The 24,839-nt window shown below is 46.4% G+C and overlaps 1 protein-coding gene across 1 annotated transcript in view; it reads left to right on the top strand.

The window, feature by feature from the left end:
• ATP10A (ATPase phospholipid transporting 10A (putative)) overlaps positions 1-24,839 on the top strand; it is a 185,025-nt gene that overhangs the window by 128,980 nt on the left and 31,206 nt on the right. Inside the window, 7 exon segments of the mRNA XM_059056027.2 lie at positions 11,580-11,686; positions 12,067-12,198; positions 13,197-13,327; positions 15,586-15,838; positions 18,960-19,177; positions 20,563-20,757; positions 23,211-23,775. Of these exon segments, the coding sequence (XP_058912010.1) occupies positions 11,580-11,686; positions 12,067-12,198; positions 13,197-13,327; positions 15,586-15,838; positions 18,960-19,177; positions 20,563-20,757; positions 23,211-23,775 (1,601 nt within the window).

Raw genomic sequence — 24,839 nt, 5'->3', positions numbered from 1 at the left:
GGCCGGGGACGAGAACCTGCACAGGGCGGGCCCGCCCAGGGTGCAAGAGTGGCTGTGTGTGCCAGAGGAAGTCAGAGATCCCGCAGGATCCTCCCAGGAGAACACAGCACTGAAACCTGCACCCTGAAACATCAGTTGGTGCCTGGGTGAGAAATGGATAGGAAGGACCAAGGCTGGTGGCATCCAAGCCACAAGGGGTGCATCGAAGGCTGCAGTAGGGAAATTTGGAAGCCTGAGTTAGGGCAGTGATGCACAGAGAGTGTGAGAAGAAGGTGGATTAAAGAAATAGCTAGTGAGTAGCGGATTCAAGATGGTGGAGGAGTAGGAGGACGTGGAGTTCATCTCTCTCCACAGATGCATCAGGAATACACCTATAGATTAAAGTTTTCACAGAACACCTGCGGAGAACTGGCAGAAGACCTTGGACACCAGAAAGGACTATAAAGATCCCCGCATAACTGTGTAGGACAGAAAAAGAGAAGGGAGAAGGAGGAGGAGAGGAAGCTGGATGGGACCTGCATTCCAGAGTGGGGGAGCTGAAGCAGAGGAGAGATTCCCAAATTCGAGGAAACACCCTCTCCAACAGGGAAACCCCCTTTCTGACAGGGAAGTTGATTGGGACAGAAGGGACGCATTTGAGGCTGTTGGAAGAGGGTGAAGCGGCCAATCTGTGGCAGATGGGACAGAGTGAGAAATACATAGACAGTCTGTAAGTCTCTTCACAGGTGTGCAAGGGGGCTGGGAGCTGGTGTGTGGGGATTGGAGAACAGGCCCAGAGTGAGAACTGCTGTTGGCTGTGGGGAGATGGATGGACTGAAGGGATGGAAGGGAGGAAATCCACAGCAGGAAATGCCTATGGAGGAAGACTGGACTGCCATGGAAACAGGGAGCTTCTGCTGAGTCACACGCAGGGGCAGGAGCCACTATTGTAGCTGCTCTCTCCCCACACGCCAGAGCCTGCTGACGACAATAAAAGAAGCACACTCAGAGCTGGCCCTCACGCACCTGCAGCTGGGCACCAGAAAAAGCCGGGCCAGGACTGGACTTCACGTGCCTTACACCGGGCACCAGAAAAGGCCCTCACTACAGCAATATCTCTTACACCCGTGGCTGCTGGCTTCTTTGTGCATTTGGCGCTGCCAGGGCTCTGTGATCCAAGTAGTCATACCGCGTCTGTGCCCGGTCCTCACAGGGACTGACCCAAGAGCTCGAAGGCAGCCTCAGGACTGGATTCCTGTGGCTGGACCACAGACAGAGGTGGGGATAAAACCAAAGCTGAACCCCAGGGACAGGGTGGCTAAGGAAAAAGATAAAAAATCTTTCCATCAGCTGTACAAGCTGAAGATTAAATCCCCGCAATCAGCTAGGTAGTCCCTGCGTCTGTGGAATACCTGAGTAGACAGTGAGTGTTCCCACAAATGAAAACGTTCTAGCTCTGGCAGCTGTGGACTTTGGGGGCAGCACACGCAGGAATCAGGCCAGATCAGAGTCTGAGTGGTCTCCACAGGGCCCACAGCAGGTCCAGAGACCAGCCCAGAGGCAGAGGAGAGGCTCTTGGGGAGGCGGAGGTGGGCTGTGGATCATGTTGTGTGCAAGGACACTTACAGCGGAGACCCCAGGGAAACATAATTATTACTATTAATTCTATTTATTTTGATTCATTCTGTCATTGGTTCTAGCTTTTGTTGTTGTTTTTTTTGGTTGCTTTTTCTTTTTTTGTTTGTTTGGTGGTGTTTTAGTTTTTTTTTTTTTGGTCTCTTGGGATCTCCATGTTTTATAAAGTTTATTTTTATTTTTTTATATATTTTTATTTTTACTTTGCTTTTATTTGGTTCTATGTTCTTTTCCCTTTTTTCTTCTTTTCTTTAATATATTTTTTTCTTTCTTTTTTAAAAATATATTTCCATTTCTACTTTGCTCTTCTGTTGTCCTGTGTTTTTTTCCTTTTTTATTTTATTTTATCCTATTTTTTAAAATAATTTTTATCAGTTTGTTCTGTTTCCTTGCTTTATTCTTCAGTAGGCACATTGCTTTGGTTTTGCTTTTAGGTTATGTGTTTCTGTTGGTTCTAATCCTAATTGTTTGATTTCGTTTTTGAGTTCTTCTATTTGTCTGGTTATTCTCTTGCTTTTTGTTTTATTTGGCTCTGTTTTTGTTTTTTTATGTTTTTGTTTGATTGATTTTGTTTTTACCATTTCTCTGGGGTTTTGTTTGTCATTTAAAAAAAATATATTTTCTAGTTTCTTTTTTTTAAATTTCTGTTTCTATGTTGCCTTTCTTTTGTTCTTTCTCCTTTCTCTTTTTCTCTTTTTTAAAAATCATTTTTGTTGGTTTGTTTTGTTTCTTTGCTTCATTCTTCTGTTGGCACTCTGCTTTGATTTTGTTTTTTGGTTTTGTGTTTTTGTCAGCTTTCTTCTTAATTGGTGGATTTCATTCTTGAGTTCTTTCGTTTGGTTCTCTTGCTTTTTGGTTTATATTCTGTTATTCTGTTTTTGTTTCTTTTGTGTATGTGTGTGTGTTTCCTTGTTTCTTTTATTTTTTTTACCATTTTTCTGGAGTTTTGTGAGTCTTTTTTTTTTATCACCTTTATTGCTGGGATGAGCAACTTGCGGGGTCTTGGTCCCTCAACCGGATATCGGGCCTGAGCCTCTGGTGGGGGGAGCACAAAGTCCAAGATGCTGGACCACTAAAGAATTCCCAGCCCCAGGGAAGTCTAATTGCCGAGAGCTCTCCTGGAGGCCTCTATCTGAATCCAAGACCCGGCTCCACCCAACAGCCAGCAGCTTCCAGAGCTGGACACCTCACAACAAACAACAAACAAGACAGGAACACAAACCCACCCATCAGTACACAGACTACCTAAAGTCATGCTAAAGTCACAGACACTCCGAAACACACCACCTGACATGGCCCTGCTCATCAGAGGAAAAAGACTCAGCTCCGCCCACCAGAATGTAGGCAGCAGTCCCTCCCATCAGGAAGCCTACACAAGACACTGGACCAGTGCCACCACTGAGGGCAGAGAACAGAAGCAAGAGGAACTATGACCCTGCAACCTAGGGAAAGGAGACCTCAAATACTGTAAATAAGACAAAATGAGAAGACAGAGAAATATCTTACAGGCAAAGGAGAAGATAAAAACCCACAAGACCAAATAAATGAAGAGGAAATAGGCAAACTACCTGAAAAATAATTCAGAGTAATGATACTAAACATGATCCAAAATCTTGGAATTAGAAAATACAAGAAATGTTTAACAAGGACCTAGAAGAACTAAAGATCAAACAAACAGTAATGAACAACACAATAACTGAAATTTAAAATACAGTAGAAGGAATCTATAGCAGAATAATTGAGGCAGAAAAACGGATAAGTGAGCTGGAAGATAGAGAGTGGGAATAGCTGTCGCAAAGCCGAGTAAAGAGAAAAGAATGAAAAGAATGGAGGACAGTCTCAGAGACCTCTGGGACAACATTAAGCATACCATCATTCGAATTATAGGCATCCCAGAAGAAGAAGAAGACAAAAAGAAACGGTCTGAGAAAATATTTAAAGAGATTATAGTTGAAAACATCCCCAAAATGGGAAAGGAAGTAGTCAGTCAAGTCCAGGAAGTGGAGAGAGTCCCATACAGGATAAACCCAAGGAGAAACATGCCAAGACATATATTAATCAAACTAACAAAAATTAAACAACAAAAATTATTAAAAACAGCAAGGGAAAAGCAAAAAATAACATACAAGGGAATCTGCATAAGGTTAACAGCTGATCTTTCAGCAGAAACTCTACAGGCCAGAAGAGAGTGGCACAATACATTTAAAGTGATGAAAGGGAAAAACCTACAATCAAGATTATTCTACCCAGCAAGGATCTCATTCAGATTTTATGGAGAAATCAAAGCTTTACAGACAAGCAAAAGTTAAGAGAATTCAGCACCACCAAACCACCTTTACAGTGAATGCTAAAGGAACTTCTCTAGGCAGGAAACACAAGAGAAGGAAAAGACTTACAAAAACAAACCCCAAACAATTAAGAAAATGGCAATAGGAACATACATATCAATAATTACCTTAAATGTAAATGGATTAAATGCCCCAGCCAAAAGACACAGACTGGCTGAATGGATACAAACACAAGACCTGTATATATGCCGTCTACAAGAGACCCACTTCAGACCTAGGAACACATACAGAGTTAAAGTGAAGAGATGGAGAAAGATACTCCATGAAAATGGAAATCAAAAGAAAGCTGGTGTAGCAATACTCATATAAGAAAAAATAGACTTTAAAATAAAGACTATTACAAGACACAAGGAAGGACACTATATAATGATCAAGGGATCAATCCAGAAGATATAACATTTGTAAATATCTATGCATCCAACATAGGAGCACCTCAACATAAGGCAAATACTAACAGCCATAAAGGGGGAAATTAACAATAACACAATGATAGTAGGTGACTTTAACACCCCACTTACACCAATGGACAGATCATCCAAACAGAATATAAATAAGGAAACACAAGCTTTAAATGACACATTAGACCAGATGGACTGAATTGGTATTTATGGGACATTGCATCCAGAAACAACAGAATATGCTTTCTTCTCACATGCATATGGAACATTCTCCAGGATAGATCACATCTTGGGTCACAAATCAAACCTCAGTAAACTTAAGAAAATTGAAATCGTATCAAGCATCTTTCCCAACCACAACGCTATGAGACTAGATATCAATTACAAGAAAAAAACTATAAAAAATACAAACACATGGAGGCTAAACAATATGCTACTAAACCAAGAGATCACTGAAGAAATCAAAGAGGAAATCAAAAAAACCTAGAAAAAAATGACAATGAAAGCACAACGACCCAGAATCTAGGGGATGCATCAAAAGCAGTTCTAAGAGGGAAGTTTATAGCAATATAATTCTACCTCAAGAAACAAGAAACATCTCAAATAAACAACCTAACCCTACACCTAAAGCAATTAGAAAAAGAAGAACAAAAAAAACCCAAATTAGCATAAGGAAAGAAATCAAAAAGATCAGATCAGAAATAAATGAAAAAGAAATGAGGGAAACAATAGCAAAGATCAATAAAACTAAAAGCTGGTTCTTTGAGAAGGTAAAGAAAATCGATAAACCATTAGCCAGACTCATCAGGAAAAAAGGGAGAAGAATCAAATCAACAGAATTAGAAATGAAAAAAGAGAAATTACACCTGATACTGCAGAAATACAAAGGATCATGAGAGACTACTACAGGCAACTATATGCCAATAAAATGGACAACCTGGAAGAAATGGATAAATTCTTAGAAAAGTACAACCTCCCAAGACTGAACCAGGAAAAAATAGAAAACATTGAAGAGACCACTCACAAACACTGAAATTGAAACTGTGATGAAAACTCTTCCAACAAACAAAAGCCCAGGGCCCAATGGCTTCACAGGAGAATTCTATCAAACATTTAGAGAAGAGTTAACACTATCCTTCTCAAACTCTTCCAATATAGCAGAGAGAGGGACACTCCCAAACTCATTCTATGAGACCACCATCACCCTGATACCAAAACTAGACAAACATGTCAAAAAAAAAAAAGAAAATTACAGGCCAATACCACTGATGAACATCCTCAACAAAATACTAGCAAACAGAATCTAACAGCACATTAAAAGGATCATATACCATGATCAAGAGGTGTTTATCCCAGGAATGCAAGGATTGTTCAATATATGCAAATCAATCAATGTGATGCACCATATTAACAAACTGAAGGATAAAAACCATGTGATCATCTCAACAGATGCAGAAAAAGCTTCTGACAAAATTCAATACCCATTGATGATAAAAACTGTCCAGAAAGTGGGTATAGAGGAAACCTACCTCAGCATAATAAAGGCCATATACAACAGACCCACAGCCAACATCATTCTCAATGGTGAAAAACTGAAAGCATTTCCTCTAAGATCAGGAACAAGACAAGGGTGCCCACTCTCACCACTATTATTCAACATAGTTTTGGAAGTTTTACCCACAGAAATCAGAGAAGAAAAAGAAATAAAAGGAATCCAAATCAGAAAAGAAGTAAAACAGTCACTGTTTGCAGTTGACATGATACTCTACATAGAGAATCCTAAAGGTGCTACCAGAAAGCTACTAGAGCTAATCAATTAATGTGGTAAAGTTGCAGGATACAAAATTAATGCACAGAAATCTCTTCCATTCCTCTACAAGAATGATGAAAAATCTGAAAGTGAAATTAAGGAAACACTCCCATTTACCATTGCAACAAAAAGAATAAAATATCTAGGAGTAAACCTACGTAAGGAGACAAAAGACCTGTATGCAGAAAATTATAAGACACTGAGGAAAGAAATTAAAGATGATACAAATAGATGGAGAGATATACTATGTTCTTGGATTGGAAGAATCAACATTGTGAAAATGACTCTTCTACTCAAAGCAATCTACAGATTCAATGCAATCCCTATCAAACTACCACTGGCATTTTTCACAGAACTAGAACATTTTACAATTTGTATGGAAACACAAAAGACCCCAGATAGCCAAAGCAATCTTGAGGAAGAAAAACTGAGCTGGAGGAATCAGGCTCCCAGACTATATTACAAAGCTACAGTAATCAAGACAGTATAGTACTGGCACAAAAACAGAAATATAGATAAATGGAACAGGATAGAGAGCCCAGAGATAAACCCATACACATATGGTCACCTTATCTTTGACAAAAGAGGCAAGAATATACTGTGGAGAAAAGACAGCCTCTTCAATAAGTGATCCCTGGAAAACTGGACAGCTATATGTAAAAGAGTGAAATTAGAACACTTCCTAACACCATACACAAAAATAAACTCAAAATGGATTAAAGACCTAAATGTAAGGTCAGACACTATAAAACTCTTTGAAGAAAACTTAGGCACAACACTCTATGACATAAATCAACAGCAAGACTTTTTTTGACCCACCTCCTAGAGTAATGGAAATAAAATACAAAGTAAGCAAATGGCACCTAATGAAACTTAAAAGTTTTTGCACAGCAAAGGACACCATAAACAAGATAATAAGACAACCCTTAGAATGGGAGACAATATTTGCAAATGAAGCAACTGACAAAGGATTAATCTCCAAAATGTCAAAGCAGTTCATGCAGGTCAATATCAAAATAACAAATATCCCAATGCAAAAATGGGTGGCAGACCTAAACAGACATTTCTCCAAAGAAAACATAGAAATTGCCAACAAACACATGAAAAGATGCTCAACATCACTAATCTTTAGAGAAAGGAAAATCAAAACTACAAAGAGGTATCACCAGTCAGAATGGCCATCATCAAAACATCTATAAACAATAAATGCTGGAGAGGGTGTGGAGGAAAGGGAACCCTTCTGCAGTGCTGGTGGGAATGCAAATTGATACAGCCACTATGGAGAACAGTATGGAGGTTCCTTAAACTGAAAATAGAACTACCATATGACCCAGCAATCCCACTACTCAGTATATTCCCTGAGAAAACCATAATTCAAAAGAGTCATGTACTACAATATTCATTGCAGCTGTATTTACAATAGTCAGGACATGGAAGCAACCTAAGTATCCATCGACAGATGAATGGATAAAGATGTGGCACATATATACAATGGAATATTACTCAGCCCTAAAAAGGAGTGGAATTGAGTTATTTGTAATGACATGGATGGACCTAGAGTGTCATACAGAGAGAAGTAAGTCAGAAAGTGAAAAAGAAATACCGGATGCTAATGCACAGATATGGACTATAAGAAATGGTACTGATGAGCCTAGTGCCAGGGCAGGAATAAAGACTCAGATGTGGAGAATGGTCTTGAGGGCATGGGGGGGAAGGGGAAGCTGAGACGAAGTGAGAGAGTAGCATTGACATATATACAGTACCAAATATAAAGTGGATGGCTAATGGGAAGCTGCTGCATAGCACGGGGAGATCAGCTCGATGCTTTGTGATGAGCTAGATGGGTTGGATAGGGAGGGTGGGAAGGAGGCTCAACAGGGAGGGGATATGGGGATATATGTATCCATATAGGTTATTGACTTTGTTGTACAGTAGAAACTAACACAACATTGTAAAGCAAATATACTCCAATAAAGATATTTTAAAATAAAAGGAATAGCTAGCGAAAGGGGCAAAATCGAAAACTGATGCCTGTGTGGATATAAAAATAAGGAGGGGAGTGAACAATGGCAGCAAGGGTGCTGGTCCAGGTGTGACCAGTCAGTGGTGGAGCTTCGGCCAGCAATGGAGCAGAGAAGAGACACAGGTCTGGGTGCTAGAGGTGATGTGACCTAGGGAGGGGCTGGCTGCAGGCTGCTGTTCAAGGTCCCCCTTCTCTTGCATCACAACCATGGCACCTTGCACCTGTGTCTGGACAGATCGTTGGTTCCCTCCAGCACCTCCTAGTGCTGGGACTTAGAAGGACAGAGCTGACATGCAAGCCCATCAGGAGACACAGCCTCTCTTGAGAAAGAACAGCGAGGCAGGATTTTATTAGCTGAGCCCTGTCACGTCCTGCATGTGGTATTTCCCAGGGCACTTTTGGACAGTTTTGATTTAGAAGAGATTGTTTGGATGAGTCAAACAATGGGGACCTGAATTAAAGGAGCTCTTCTAAGTGGCTCAGATTAAATGTTAAGGGATGTGTCCGTTTGCTTGGGCTGACAAGAGACTTGACAGCTTAAACAACAGAAATGCATTGTCTCACAGTTCTGGAGGGTGGAAGCAAGATCCAGGTGTCAGCAGGACTGGTGTCTCCTGAGACCCCTCTCCTTAGCTTGCAGACAGCCACCTTCTTCCTGTGCCCTCACATCATCTTAACCTCTGTGCTTGTCCGTCTCTGTGTCCAAATCTTTTCTTAAAGAGACAGCAGTCATGGGGTTAGGACCCATCCATACGACCTTATTTTAACTTAATTCCCTCTTTCAAGACCTAACTCCAAATGCAGTCACATTCTGGGATACTGGGGTTAGGACATCAATATATGAATTCTGGGGGGGGACACATGTCAAGCCATAAGACAGAGGTAGGTGCTGAGGGCAGTGTGATGGGCTCATATTCTCACGCACGTCTTCCTGGAGTCGAGCCTCATGCCTGCTGGGTCCTGGGCCTGTTCGCCCTTGGTAGGGACTTTCCCCCTTAGGAGACCAAGCCAGCACTTGCACTGCCAAGCACCTTTAGGGTGACACCATTCTCCAACCTTCCTCCCCTTCTGATGCGGGGAAATTCACTCAGAGCACAGCCCCCATTGCCATTTGTATGCCGCCGGGGGCCTTAAATAGGCCGATACACCTGCTGTGATCAGTTCTGGTCTGGCTTGGTCTGATTAGAAAGCACAGTAGTTACTGAAAGGTGTAGGTCACATCAAAGGAAGCCTAATGTAATACCTTTTTCTTGTTTCTGTTGAGTTCATCTCTTGTTCTGAATAAGCATGACTGGTTTGATTTAGGTGATTCATCCTTGACTGCTGTCCTGAGAAATGGTTTCCACGCATGGCTGTTGCAGAGAGAACCATGGCAGTGGGCATTCTCTCACTCCTGACTCAGGAGCTGGGTTTTGTGTGTAATGTCTCACACAATCGGGCCTCTTGACGCTTTAGCTGGCACTGAGGTTTCCAGTCTTGAATCTCTCTTTAAAGCAGAACTTTATTCTGGAATTGCCACAAGGTGGTGGTGGGGGGAGGGCATCACACAGTGCTCCTCCTGCATGTTCCTTTGCATGAATTCTGCAGAAGAACCAGTGCCATGTTGGTAAATAACAGGCTTGCAGGAAATGCGTCCCCCCAGCATGGTGTTTTGGCCCTTTCTTTATTGTTTAGCTTCTTTTCTTCACCATAAAATATATTGATTTTCCTGTTGTGAAGAATACAGGTTGTGTCTTAGGTTGAGAGGCAGCCCCATCCCTCATGCAGGTGACCAGGGTCCGGAAGTGGCAGGAAGTGCTATTTTCCTGGAAACCTTAACGGCTTCTTCTGACCTTGTACCTCTCCAAACTAGCTCTGCTCCCTGGTCAGTGGGCACTGCTAGGAGCTGGTGGGAGAGGCGACACCTGCAGGAATCCTTGCTGACTTCAGAGAAGGAGTTTGGGCTGCGGGTATGTGTGGGAGGGCTGGGGAGGGCTGTCCACCTAGGGTGTGAGAAGGTGGCTTCTTGGAAGGCCCTCCTTGTGGAAGGAAGGTGGCACTGCCTGATTGATGTAGGTTAGGCTGGGCCCCTGCTCTAGTTCTGAAAGCCTCCAGGGCCTCCCCTTGTGACCCATTCATCAGGCTCCCGGGACCTCGTCCACCCCAGTGTGGCCCTAGCACACTCCTGACCAACAAGGGTGAGGGTGTGGCTGCCATTAGTAGATCAAGAGGATGAGTTTGAAAAGCAGTTGCTTAAACGTGGGATATTCTCTGAATCTAAATAGCAGTGAAACCGAATGTATAAAATTGTATCATGGAGTTTACCACATTTCAAATTTAACATGTTAACATTTCTAATAATTGTATGACTTTTAATAAGAAAAACAGAATGTAGGAAATATTGCTGAAATCAATATGATCCCCTTTTCTAGAGAAATATTTGTACCCTTGTGACAACATGAGGTACTGGTGAGGGGCAGTGTTCTCTGTGATGATCAGGACATGGGCAGAGACCACCTGGCAGGCCTTCCTGGGCCAGCTTCCCAACCCAGTCCCCCAGTTCCCAGCTCTGGCCAGACCCTGTGGCATGAAGCCTACAATGGTCCTGGTACCAATTCTGATGTGTGGGTTTTTCCCACACCAAGCTGGGTGTCCCACAGTCTAACTCAATTCTGATACCATCTACCTGGGGAGAGTGTCAGATCCCACAGGTGACAGGCTCAGTCCTGTGTGTCAGGAACAGCCGGGCTTGAAGACCAAATGTTAGAACAAAAGATGTTCCCAGGGCTTCCCTGGTGGCGCAGTGGTTGGGAGTCCACCTGCCGATGCGGGGGATGTGGGTTCGTGCCTTGGTCTGGGAGGATCCCGCATGCCGCAGAGTGGTTGGGCCCGTGAGCCATGGCCGCTGGGACTGCGCAGCCGGAGCCTGTGCTCCGCAACGAGAGAGGCCACAACAGTGAGGCCCGCGTACCGCAAACGAAAAAAAAAAAAGATGTTCCTAGTGCTCTGATCACTTAGGAAATTACAAGAATTGTAGGAGCTCTGTGCCAGGAACTGGAGTCAAAGACTAAATATTAGAACAAAAGATTATCCTAGGACTTCTATTTACAAAGGTGTCAGGAGCCCTGTGTCAGGAGCCGGGGGCAGAGACAAAATCATATATTTCTTATTATTTCATAAAGCCTATGGGCAAAGTAAATGAACAAACATCAGGCTCTGGAGGGGCTTCTAGAAGCCCAGTTACTGGTGAGCGCCAGCCCCATCTCAGCTCTTGCAGAGGTCCACTGAGACCCTCCACCCCTCCCCTCCCCAGCCCCAGGTCTAGGCCTTCCTTCCCAGAGCGGTGCTGCTTGAGCTGTGAGGCCATGTAAGCACCCACGTGACACATGCCAACTGTTCCATGACAGCATACACAACAACGGGAAAAAGGCTGGGCTCTACAAAGATAACCTGCTGCTTCGAGGCTGCACCATCCGAAACACAGAAGCCGTTGTGGGCATCGTCATCTACGCAGGTAGGTGCCGTGTGTCACCTGCAGTCTGTGATGGCATTGGCTTGACATGGTGGGCTGGCTATTCCTGGACATTGCTCCTGGTTGTTGTGGTTTTTTCCCGATTATTAAAGTAATATAAACCCATTGTAGAAAACCAGGAAAATAGATGGACACAAAGTGTCTAATAATATCTGGACCAGAAGTGTTCTTAGCATGTTAGCCTATTTCTTTCTGTGCATTTCCCTGTGGTGGTTACATAGTTGAGATTAATTGTAGAGCCTACTTTTCTGACTGAACTTATCCCATATGGATCATCAGATGGCAGCACCCTTTTCCAATCCATGGAGTCAGTGTATCCCGTCCCTTCCCTGCTGGGCACTGACTCACCACTTCCCCCGCAGGACACGAGACCAAGGCTCTGCTGAACAACAGTGGGCCCCGCTACAAGCGCAGCCGGCTGGAGAGGCAGATGAACTGCGACGTGCTCTGGTGTGTCCTCCTCCTCGTTTGTATGTCTCTGTTTTCGGCCGTCGGTAAGTCTCCTCAGAGGTCACGATGAGTGGGCACTGCTGGATGGCTGTGGGGGGCCCCTGCTGGGCTGTCTCTGTCTCCTTCTGACCCAGTGTTCTAACACAGATGTCACTGGCTTGGACTCAGGGGATGTTTGCATTGGCAAGGCCACGTTGAGACGCTTCGATGAATGAGCTCCGCAAACTATAGTGTTTTTCAAATTGGTGTCTTCTGGGGTGGAAGAACAGCTTAAGCATGCCTCCTGTAATGATTCCAGTGGAAAGAGTGATACTAACCTGGTGATAACAGGAATCAGAGCAGTAGAAGCACAAATGCTACTAATAGGGACTCTGTGAGAAGAGGGAAAACATTATTTGGGTCCCAAGAAGGGGGGCTAGCAGTTAGGCTGTGTGCAGAGACTGGCACCCCCAGCTTCTGGTGGCATCGCAACCAGCATGCTGCTGCTTTGGGAGTGCCTGGCAGGGAAGCACGTGGACCTCCAGGTAAATGACCTTCACCATGTCCCACTCAGCTGCCATCACACACCAGACAGGTGTGACATGGTCTTGGAACTCAGTGGTAAAAGGCACTGGTGTACGGGGCATGAAAAGGGCTCTGTCATCATTTAGGTGTGGGGGCTCAGTTGATGAAATAATGTGTGTTGCTGTTGGCTTTTCAGAGTCTGTGAGATGTGAATTTTGAATCTCTAAGCAGGGACAATTCAGAGCCTATTGAGACTGGTATTTAGTGAGGCATTGGGAAATTCCTTTCTGGGCTTTCTCGTTGGCAGCTACCAGCACATGTCCAATTCCTGTGTTATGACCAGTGGTGCTATTCAGTACCAGCGATGGGAAAGGCCTGGGGTGAGGCAGAGTCCAAGTCCCAGGGCCTTCCTTCCAGCTCTCTGATTGTAGTGCCAACAGTACCGTGGGCTTTTGCTTTCTTAGGTGGCCAGGCAGGCTCATAAAACCCGATGTACTTGTGTCGGGTGAATGATGTTCCTCTTTGAACTTTGCTACAGGACATGGACTATGGGTGCAGCGCTATCAAGAGAAGAAATCATTATTTGATGTCCCTGAGTCTGACGGCACCTCTTTATCCCCAGTCACAGCTGCAGTTTATTCGTTTTTGACAATGATAATAGTTCTTCAGGTAACAGTACTAAGTTCCATATGACAATTGCTTTACTTTTCTGATGAGAACTTCGAGTCATCATAGTCTGCTAAGAACTTCCTACAAATTTTGCATCTGGGAGGAGCACAGGTTCATCTGACAAATGTGTTGCCTTTTGTTTTCCCACCCGACTTATCTAAAGGATCTTTTCTTGGGTGCTTTTCAAGTTAAAATTCTCCTTTGCTGTTCTTAAGATTTTTAGGCTCTGAAGGGTCGGTTTTTCGATCATTGGTTTTGTTTTGTTTTTCCACTCAATTACTTCTTTTTTTTTTAAATTAATTTTTATTGGAGTATAGTTGCTTTACAATGTTGTGTCAGTTTCTACTGTACAGCAAAGTGAATCGACTATAGGTATACATATAACCACTCTTTTTTGGATTTCCTTCCCAGTTTCTACTGTGCAGCAAAGTGAATCGGCTATAGGTATACATATAACCACTCTTTTTTGGATTTCCTTCCCAGTCTCTACTGTGCAGCAAAGTGAATCGGCTATACATATACATATATCCACTCTTTTTTGGATTTCCTTCACATTTAGGTCACCACAGAGCATTGACTAGAGTTCCCTGTACTATACAGTAGGTTCTCATTAGTTATGTATTTTATATATAGTATCAATAATATGTATATGTCCATCCCAGTCTCCCAGTTCATCCCCCCCACCCCCACTCAATTACTTTTTTTAAAAAAACTACATTTTTTTAACATCTTTATTGGAGTATAATTGCTTTACAGTGGTGTGTTAGTTTCTGCTTTATAACAAAGTGGATCAGTTATATATATACATATGTTCCCATATCTCTTCCCTCTTGCTTCTCCCTCCCTCCCACCCTCCCTATCCCACCCCTCTAGGTGGTCACAAAGCACTGAAGTGATCTCCCTGTGCTATGTGGCTGCTTCCCACTAGCTATCTATTTTACATTTGGTAGTGTATATATGTCCATCACTCTCTCACTTTGTGCCAGCTTACCCTTCCCCCTCCCCGTATCCTCAAGTCCATTCTCTATTAGGTCTGCATCTTTATTCCTGTCTTAAACCTACATTTTTATTTTAGAATAATTTTAAGGTTTACAGTCAAATTACAAAAAATAGTACAGAGAGTTCCCATGTGTCCCTCACCCAGTGTGTCTTAATGTGAGCGTATTACATTTCTCTGGTACATTGTCAAAACTGATAAACCAACTTTGGTACTTTGTCTCGAACAGAACTCCAGACATCATTCGGAGTCTACTAGTCTTTCCACTGATGTGCTTTTTCTGTTCCAGGAGTCAGTTTAGGGTATCACATTGCATTTTGCAGCATTGGTTACTATTATTATTATTAGTTCCCATGCCTCCTGAACAATTCCCCATCACTAACTGAGAATCTATGCCCCAAAAGCCTGTGAGAGTGGAGAGGGGCAGTGAGCATCTCTGCCACCCTCCTTAGGGACACAGAGTGAACAGAAGATATTGGCTTAGCCTTTGCCTGGAAGGGGGGTTCTACTGTCTTATATCACATGTACTTGAATTCGTCCTGTAGTAGGTGTTGCATTAACATATACTTAAGTTACCCAGAGAGCCCAGTTAGTCTGGATGTGATATTCTGAGCCCATAAGTATCACTTCAATACTGTTACTCCACAGATAAAGAAAAAATTAAGCGTTGATTTCATGAAGGTTATTCTTGAATTGTCAAAGCATAACCATGACTGTTCTTCTCAAAGCCTCTTCTCTCTGCTCTGTATTGTGCAAGATCACAGAGATTGTCCTTCAGCACAGAACCAGCCTCTGAAAAGACTGTCTCTTCTGAGCTGTGGGGTTGTGTCTGCGGGACAGGCAGCTCCTGTTGCCGGGAGCCCTGGGACAGCCTGGGTGTGAGGTGACTTTGCTTATGAGGACTCTGACTGTGCCATGTGTTTTGTGTTTCTCCTTTCTCTTTTTCCTCTCCTAGCTTCTCTCAAGCACAACTTAGTAATATGAAAACGCTTGCTTCTATACAAGCCATGATTTCCATACTTCCAGACACGATAGTGGATTTCCGCTCTGCAGTGGCACCATAGGCTGTCCTAGTTTAAACTCTTTGCCAATATCCTAATACTTTAACAATACTGACTCTAAGCCAACTTGTTTAAGCTCTGAAAGGTACAGTATAGTCCCTACTTACTTGGGGTTGTAGTTATTTGTCATTTAGATTGGACTAAATCCGCAGTTCCTGGGTCTTCATGGTCATTCATTCTATGTGCCTTGTGTCTCCTAGGTTTTGATACCAATTTCCTTGTACGTTTCCATTGAAATTGTTAAAGTATGCCAAGTGTACTTCATTAACCAGGATATAGAGTTGTATGATGAGGAGACAGACTCGCAGCTGCAGTGCCGAGCCCTGAACATCACGGAAGACCTAGGGCAGATACAGTATATCTTCTCCGATAAAACTGGCACTTTAACCGAGAATAAGATGGTTTTCCGAAGATGCACTGTGTCTGGCATAGAATATTCTCATGATGCAAATGGTGAGTCTGGGGACGGGGGCTCTCAATCTGTGCAGGACCAGAGAGCTGCTGTATCAGAGTTGCATGCCCATGTGCCTGTGTGTGCGTGCGTGTACACATACACACACACACACACACACACACACACACACACACACACACACAGCTTCAGGGGTTGATGATTTTTGAGGGAGAATAAAACAGAAAGGCTGTCAGAGCAACTCTGGACCAGCATCTATAGAAAAGGCCCCTCCTCATTGCTGATGGCTCCCTGCTCCCTGCACTATCTGGTATGGTGGGCATCTGCTTAAACACTCATTTTCTGCCAGACAAGCAGAACCAAAGAGGGCAACCTTGAGGAACGCACCTCAGAGGCACCTGGTCTCTGTCACACCAAGAGGCAAAGAGATGTTTCCTTTGTCACACGTCAGTCTCCTTGTTATCAGCTGAAAATTCTCAGCAGGGCACTGGGCAATTCATGCTGCGTTCTTTCTTCTGGAATATGACCTTCTGGAGGGAAGTGTCACCTCACTTGGGAATTTAGGCAGTCCCCCCTCCCACCTCTCCTTTTCTCATCCTTGGCTGCCTCCCTCTGTCCCCTCTGAACACAGGGGAGCCATCTGCTTCCTAAGTCGAGGGGTGACTGGAGCCAGCTGCCCGCCCAAACCAGGAGGGGGTCCCTGCACTACAGAAGTGTCTCTGGGGCCATCGCGCCTCTGAGAGAGAAGGCACCTGCTCTGCAACCAGGACTCCCCTTCTTTCCTGGAACAGCGTCTGAGAACATCAAAGAAACCTTGCCACAGAAACAGAAGCAAGTACAGAACAGGGGGACAACATGAGGGCATCACTAGGAAGCTGTTCTTTAGGGGTATTTGGTGGGAAAGATCTGCTGGAAGCATGAGATTTTTGTGAGTTTTATAAAACCAAGAATTATCATGATATCCACCATATCCTCCATGATAAAAGGAATCATATTAACAGAAGGCATAGGAATGTGTCCGATTTGTTTAATGTTTTATTTGTCACTCAAAAAAAACGGTCAGGAACAGTGTCCCGTCCGCCCACCTGCCTCCCTCTCTGGCTCTCCCCTTCCCTGATTCCTCAGGCTTGTGCAGAAGAACTTGGGGGCCTGAAAGCAGACCTCATCCCTCTTGTAAAGGAGTCGGAGGACCAGGTCTGAAGTTGGCCTTTGAACTGGAACTGAGGCTCTGGGGGCAGAATCCCAAGTAAGATTACAGAAGGATTTTCAGTTGTCAGATGCTTACCATAAAACCAAAGGGGTCCATCTCCCCCAGAAGACACAGGAAAGCATTGCTGGGGAAGGTGGAAACAGCCAGGTGTCTCTGCAGCATGTGTTAAAGAAGAGCTGTGATCAGTGAATGACAGGCCCCTGGGCGGGCACCCTTCGCTGCTGCCCCCATGGTCCGACCTCTCAGATCTGTTATTAAAACGAATTCAGGTGGGTTTGGCTCTGAGTACCAAGCCCAGTTCACGCGTACCTGAACCAGCCACAAAGACCGTGGGCGTGTCCCTCTCTACCTCGTGTCCTGATGATGGTGCAGGGCCAGGGCCAAGCATCACCTGCTCCTTGTCCCCATCTTCCCAGAAGAGCCCGAGGGCATTGCTGAGGCCACTGCTGTCCAGTCACAGAGCACAGACACACCAGCAGCGGCCTGAGGGCTGGCCGCTTTCAGGCTAACATCTGATCACTGCTGTGGGAAGGTGGGCGGGCAGATGTGCCCTTGGGAGGCTGGCACCATGCTCATAATGTCCAAGCCTGGGAGCTAGACAGGCCCAGTCCAGGCTTTGCCTTTCCTTGCCATCCACTCAACAGCTCACTGCCAGGGGGAAAAGGGGGCAGGTGCAGGAGTTTTCTCATGGAATTAGGAGCTCCCTGAGGTGGAGTCCTGGGGTTGGCAGTTACCGGGCCTGGTGGCCATGGGCAGGTGACTTTCCTTTCCTTATCTCTAAAGAAAAGTCTTCCCAAAGAAGATGCTGAGTTCAAGGCTTGGCCCACAGGACAGACCACACCATGGCATGCCCAGACGGGGGGCCCTTCTCTTAGCCCCTCACACGGGCCACCTCCTGTTAGGATGTCTTGTATTGCCACCCAGCACCGGGCCTGCCCTGGAAGTTCTTAAGAATTGCTTGTTTGGAGCGAGTGGTCCCTATGGATAGTCTCCTGTTGCTCACGTATGATGGAAGAAGCGGAACTAACTGTGCAAAGCCAGGAACACGTGTTGAGAGCCCTTGTTAGCAAGAACAGCAGCATGGGTGCACTTCTGTGATTCACTGAGAGCCCTGGAGGCCTCAGGGACTGTCGCTCCCTGGTGCCCCCTAAGAGCCAAGCACAGCATCACAATCAGCGTCTTCTTCAGTGGAGCTCTGCTTGCTGGGTCTGAACTTTGGCGGCATTCTTCCACGCTGTACAACCCCAGGAGGGTGTGAGCCTCCCTGCTGCTAAGTGCTTCATCCTCATGGGGTGAGTGCAGACAGCACCTACTCCCCACCTGGCGTTGAGCAAGGAGCCCTCTCAGGAGAGCACCGTCAACACAGCCTGAGAACTGTTAATTCTGCTTGACTGCAAGGCAGATGTTCAATGTGTGATCTGTCCTGACGGCCCCAGTAAGCAGGTGGCCCTGTGACCCTGGCATGAAGGTCAAAGCCTGGAACCCAGCTACTCTGTGGGCCTCCCAGCCACCTGCCCACCCACCCCATTCACATGGGGGCTCCCCCTGAACAGAGGGGCTGTATGTGAACCCATCTCCACCCACATCTGACTTTTTGTGGGATGGGGTGGCCCCTTTGACGTCACAGGCGGGACCTGAGCTTTGGCATCCCATGGGCCTGGGTGCCATCTCGACCCCCCTGCCCCTGCATCCCATGACCTTAACAGCTAAGACTGAGTCTTCTCATCTGTGACGTGGGGTTGAGATCATAAGCCCCATCGGGTTCACTGAAGGTGCATGTAAATGAGAACATCCCCCATCCCTCAGTGGAAACCCCTGTCAAACATGGCTCGCTATCAGAGAGCGAGGGTGGTGAGGGCCCGGGGTGCCCTGCTGGATGCCTTGTGGAACCTAGACCCCTCAGTGTCACCCCCAGCCTCCCCACGATGTCACTTCGTGCCCCTCCCCCACAGCCCGGCGTCTGGCCAGGTACCAGGAGGCAGACTCGGAGGAGGAGGAGGTGGTGCCCAGAGGGGGCTCGCTGCCCCAGTGCAGCAGCACCGGGAGCCACCAAAGCATCCGAGTTGTGCATCGGAGCCAGAGCACCAGATCACACCGGCGCACTAGCAGCCGTGCCGAGGCCAAGAGGGCCAACATGCTATCCAAGCACACAGCCTTCAGCAGCCCCATGGTGAGTCCTGCAGCCCTCCTTCCCTCTGTCACCTCCCCCAGTCACCAAAAATGTCTGTACTTCACTGGGGGCTTACCTCTGTTCAGTTAGGGGATGTTTTTCTGTCCAGTGCCTTCTTCCCACACTGCTGTATCTTTTCCAAAGCACTGATTAGGTCCCCTTACCAGGCTTCTCAGGCTGGGGACTGCCGATGACCCACCCAAGTGGGTGACGGAGAGGAAGTCCATCCTGCCCTATGAAATGAGTAAAACATCAGGGCAAGATGACAACTGTGAAAAAGCAAAGTCAATTTTTTTAAAAAAATTTTAATTAGATTAACCCAAATCCATCCTTTGCCTTGTCAGCCGCCCAAACATTTATGGACCATTCTCATCCGGCAGGGAAATTTCCAGAAGTACGTGAGTGACAGCCTCTAAAAGATCCTTTCATTTCTAAAATTTTTGAAGACCAGAGAGGGAGAATCCATTTTGTTCGCGTATGGTGGCCTCATTCTTTTATGTCCTTCGAAACCCATATAGAAGGTGCCATTTGAATAGAGGTCATCTAGACTTGTGGTCACTGATTGTTGGGTTTACATGGGGCACGTGGGCAGGGAGCTCTCACCCGAGCAGCAGGGAGGCTGTGTTGGAGAAGGTTTTCCTGACATCAGTTTCACAATCAATACAGGTCAAGAGTATTTGAAATGTTCCAACTTTCTGACCTAGGAAGTTAGTGATTCAGTGAAAGATTTCTGTGCATAGAAGCTTATCAGTGTGTTATTTACATCAATAAAACAGTGAAAAAATTTACCCAGTGATAAAGGAATGGTCAAATAAATTATGGTATGTCCGTTTTTAAGCCATTAAAAATTATGTTTTCAAATGGCTCTTAAAGGCCTGGTAAAGTTGAGGCAATATAATGTTTTTGGGGAAATGGAAACTGCTAATGTATGTATAAAATATTTTGATTAAAAATGTACATGTATGGAAAAAGATGAAGGAAAGGCAGAGAAACTTGTTTTTTAAAAAGTATATATTACTGTGAGGTGATGTGATAGAGATCTGTTACATTTTCACTATTATTCTCTTATTTTTCCAAATCTTTCTGAGTAAGATATGTTACTTTTATAATAATATATATTCTTGGAGGTATTATTTTATTTAAAGAACATGTGTACCTTCTTATATATAAGAATATATGCATTTCATTTCATATGTTAGCTGTATATTCTTATACAATCAAGATTATACATAATTTGTAATTATAAAATGACATGTGTATATATGAGGTGAAGGTCTGTTTACAGCTTCTAGTAAAATCAAGGTGCCTTACATAGTCAAGCACTAAAAGGACACTTGGCAGGTCACTGGGTCAGACTGACCCTTCGACCCCTGTGTTCTTCCCAGGAGAAGGACATAACGCCCGACCCGAAGCTGCTGGAGAAGGTGAGCGAGTGTGACAGGTGCCTGGCCTTTGCAAGGCATCAGGAGCACCCACTGGCCCACCTCTCACCTGAGCTGTCTGACATTTTCGACTTCTTCATTGCACTCACCATCTGCAACACAGTGGTGGTCACGTCCCCGGATCAGCCGCGACAAAAGGCAAGTTCTGGAGCATCGTACTGCGAGCCCGCAGAGCCCCTGCCCCTAGGTGTGGCCCCACTGGTGTCAGTCTTCCTGAGAAGGGAGCACGCTTCCCTGTTTTGCAGGAGCCCGGTCGCTCAGCACCACTCTCAGGTTTCACGGGGTACAGTGGGGGCTTCAGACGGGGCAGACCAGCTCAGTAGCTCTGCGGTGACATCCTCAAACTGCAGTGGGCAGGTGCCAGGATTGTGGCGAAGAGGGAGAGGGCAGCCAGCCAGAGACAGCTACTGAGCACGAGATGAGAGGGGCACAGAGCATACAGGCGTGGCCCAAGGTGGGCAGTGGCAGGAGGGTGGCTGCTCTCCATGCCAACCAGAGCCTCAGGGTCCTAGATTCTTACATGAGAGGGGACAGGATGGGCTGGGGCCCAGACTCTGGGAGGAGCCGCCTGGACTTGTATCCTGACGACACTATAAGCTGGTCCCCTCCTGTGTCTTTGGCACCTTGTCTGGGATGTGGGGGCGGTCGTGGGATTTAGGGAAAGGTCTCAGAGTAGAGTTTGGCACATAGTAAATGTATTTGATGTTAATAAAGGCCTTTAACATTGGCATTCAGGAAATGGTTGAGAATTAGTGGGAAGTTACTTTGGGCAGTAGAAACATAGCAACACCCAAGTTGGGTTTTGTTTGGGTTAACATCGAGGTTCTCTCCAAAGAGAGTGAGGTTTTATGTGTTAAAGGAACCCCTATAACTCAAGTGCTCCTCCGGGTGGACCAGGTGGTGTTGCAGGGGGTGGGGTGCACCTAAGCATGGCTGTGCGTCATGCAGCTAGGCAACTTTACATGGATACAAATGAAGGTGTTCTAGGGCTGATGCACACTGTAGGCCTGTCCCCTGACCCCCCACTCTCCCAGACCCCTTCCCCTCCTCCTGGGCCCTTCCAGCAGGTTCTGCTGGTGAAGCCATTGGTGTGATGGAGGGTGAAGCAGGGGCCCCTGCCCCCTCTGCGGCAGCAGCATATCTGGCAGCAACATGACCCCCCTGTGTTCTTGCTCATAGCCCACCGGCCTTTGGAGGCCCCAGTGGGCCTGGCAGATCCCAGGTGGACGGGCTCTGCCACTCAGAGACCACAGGCTAGTGCCATCAGCCCTGGATGGAGGCTGCTTCCTTTTGCAGTTCACCTTTCAGCAGCCTCGGCATCCCTCGTCTGGCCTCTGGGTTATTCCGCCACCCTGTTCAGTCCCTCTGGAATACTTCCCTGAAGAGGGGTCTGGTTTCTAGGTTAGACCCTACCTGACTGACCTAGGCATTGTTACAATTACTGAATAGGTGAGAGAGACCCTGACATGACTGAGGTGTGTGCCCATGGTCGGTCACACATGGAGTGACTTCCATGTAGAGAGCAGAATCCTCAGACCGCACATGAACGTGTCTCTGGATGCATTTCTGTGCCCACTTATGGGTGGGTGCCACCTTCAAGGGCGTTTGGAGCTAGCAGGAGTTCTGGCATGGCTGCCGGAATCTCCCACTTGGATATGTAGCAATATTTAAAGTCAGTAGAAGACCAAAGAAAAAGCACCTTTATCAAAATTGGTCTATATGCCTTGTTTTACCAAATGCCTGACTTTTCTGGAGGCTTTTACTATAATTCACAACTTCAGACCCATGGGCAAAATTACAAAGATTAAGGGGTAACTGTAATTCAATGGTTTGATTGTTTCAACATTTGCTCTAAATCCATTATTTAGCAGAAAATTAAAATAGGTATATTGTATCAGTATTAGCATACAGCACTCATTTAAATAAAGTGTTGCTTTGTTGCTCCATATTGAGCTTTTTGAAACTTTAACAATTGTATACATGTCATTTTGTTGTTTTCAGTCCTCGTTAGAAAATATACAATTTATTGTGATATTTTTTTAAACATTTGTTTAAGGATTTGGAGCCTGAATTTGCCTATGTATTTCATTTGTTTAGAAAGATTCTTTTGGGTTTGGGAGATTTTGTGTAAATTTAAGTTTATGGACATAATTCAAAGGAATGTATAAATTGGTCTTTTGTTAAATGGTTTTTTTAATTGAAAAACAAAAAGCCAGGATTCATGCCAGGCAGTGGCAGGCCCACTCCTGGGAAGTTTCTGTAAAGCCACGGGCCACTGAAATGAGGGGACAGTCCCAAAGCCTTGGGAACCATAGGCCACCCAATGCCCTGAGTCCATCCTGGGCCTTGGTCGTTGCTGCCCTACAGTTACATCCTGAAAGAGTGAATATGGCAGAACCTGTGTTGAGGTGAAGAGGAAGAGGCCAAGGGATAGTCTCAAGGAAGAAATGCTGACCCTGGTTGCAATTTTCAGTGGGAAATGGGAAATCCATATTCAGGCCCCCCTGGGGAAGTGGAGGGCGGCCCTAAGGGAGTCAGGGTGAGGCCTCTTGGGAGACACCTAACCTGTCTTCCGACTACTTCCCTGGTAGGTGAGGGTGCGCTTCGAGCTGAAGTCCCCGGTGAAGACAATAGAAGATTTCCTCCGGAGGTTCACGCCCAGCCGCCTGGCCTCGGGCTGCAGCAGCATTGGGAGCGTGGCCACCAACAAGTCGGCGCACAAGTCCAGCCTCTTGTCCACGCTGGCCAACGACGGCACGCTGTTCCGGCTGGAGGAGAGGCTGGGCCCGCCGGCCCCAGGCCTCGCCAGCAATGGCTACAGCAACGGGGCAGACGGCTGGGCACCTGAGTGCTCAGTACAGGAGCCTGAGCCTGAGCGGGAGCTGCGCTACGAGGCCGAAAGCCCCGACGAGGCAGCGCTCGTCTATGCCGCCCGTGCCTACAGCTGTGCGCTCGTGGACCGACTGCACGACCAGGTGTCGGTAGAGCTGCCCCATCTGGGCAGGCTCACCTTCGAGCTCCTGCACACGCTGGGCTTCGACTCCATCCGCAAGAGGATGTCGGTGGTGATCCGGCACCCACTCACGGACGAGATCAACGTCTACACCAAGGGGGCTGACTCGGTGGTCATGGACCTCCTGCTACCCTGCTCCACAGGTACCCTGCTCCCCTCCACTAGCAGCTCTCCACTGCAGGAAGCAGTCCTGAGAAACCAGCCCCTCCCTCCAGCAGAGCTTTGCCTCTCTGGGTGGCCTTTTCCTCCTCTGAAGGGTTTGGACTAGAATTGGGGGGAGGGCCCAGTGGATGGAGGGCTTCAGTGCCTGAACCCACCTCAGAAGAATGGGGTTGGGGATTAATGGGGGTGAGGTCTAGCATCAGGTTTAAATCTGGGCAATGCAGGTTAAGAGCTTTTATTTATTTTTATTTTTATTTAATTAATTTATTTATTTATTGTGTGCTAGGCGGGCCTCTCACTCTTGTGGCCTCTCCCGCTGCGGAGCACAGGCTCTGGACGCGCAGGCCCAGCGGCCATGGCCCACGGGCCCAGCCACTCCACGGCATGTGGGATCCTCCCGGACCGGGGCACGAACCCGCGTCCCCTGCATCGGCAGGCAGACTCCCAACCACTGCGCCACCAGGGAAGCCCTAAGAGCTTTTAGGTTAGAAGTCCCAGAAGGTTCCTTTCTGCCCTGTGATTGCTTGGACCTTGGGCACCTATGAGGCCCAAGCCATGGTTTTAGCCCATTTGTGGAGTGTTCTCAGGCCACAGTGAGGGCCCAGGTAGTGGGGGCTGCTGGCCTCTGGCTGTCTTACAGCCGAGAACCTCCATCTTGGTCTCTTTTGCACTTGACGTGCATGTAACTTTCAGGTTGAAAAAGAGGGGTTCATATATCACTGGTGTAGAGGGTGGAACTTTGTTTAGCAGAAGGGCTTGTACCTCTTTCCAGATACAAATGCTTCTGGGACTTGGAAGGGGGAGGGCCTGGGTCCCCACTAGTAAACCTAGTCACCCCTCCCTCTGTGCCCAGAGGACAAAGGAGGTCACATCGGACCTCCAGAAGGGAGAAGCGGGGTGAATGGCAGATGGTAGATGGGAGAGGGACCACTTCCTGACCCCCACAGCCTCCCTCTCTGCTGTATCCTGGAAACAGCTCTGGGTACCACCTGTGGGAAACCCTTACGCAGGATATGCCCTTCTGGGGCTCTGGAACGGAGCTAGG

This window comes from Kogia breviceps, chromosome 3, assembly GCF_026419965.1.
Source record: "Kogia breviceps isolate mKogBre1 chromosome 3, mKogBre1 haplotype 1, whole genome shotgun sequence".
In the NCBI taxonomy this organism is placed as follows: Eukaryota; Metazoa; Chordata; class Mammalia; order Artiodactyla; family Physeteridae; genus Kogia; species Kogia breviceps.
This window is presented reverse-complemented; position numbering and strand designations above follow the sequence as displayed.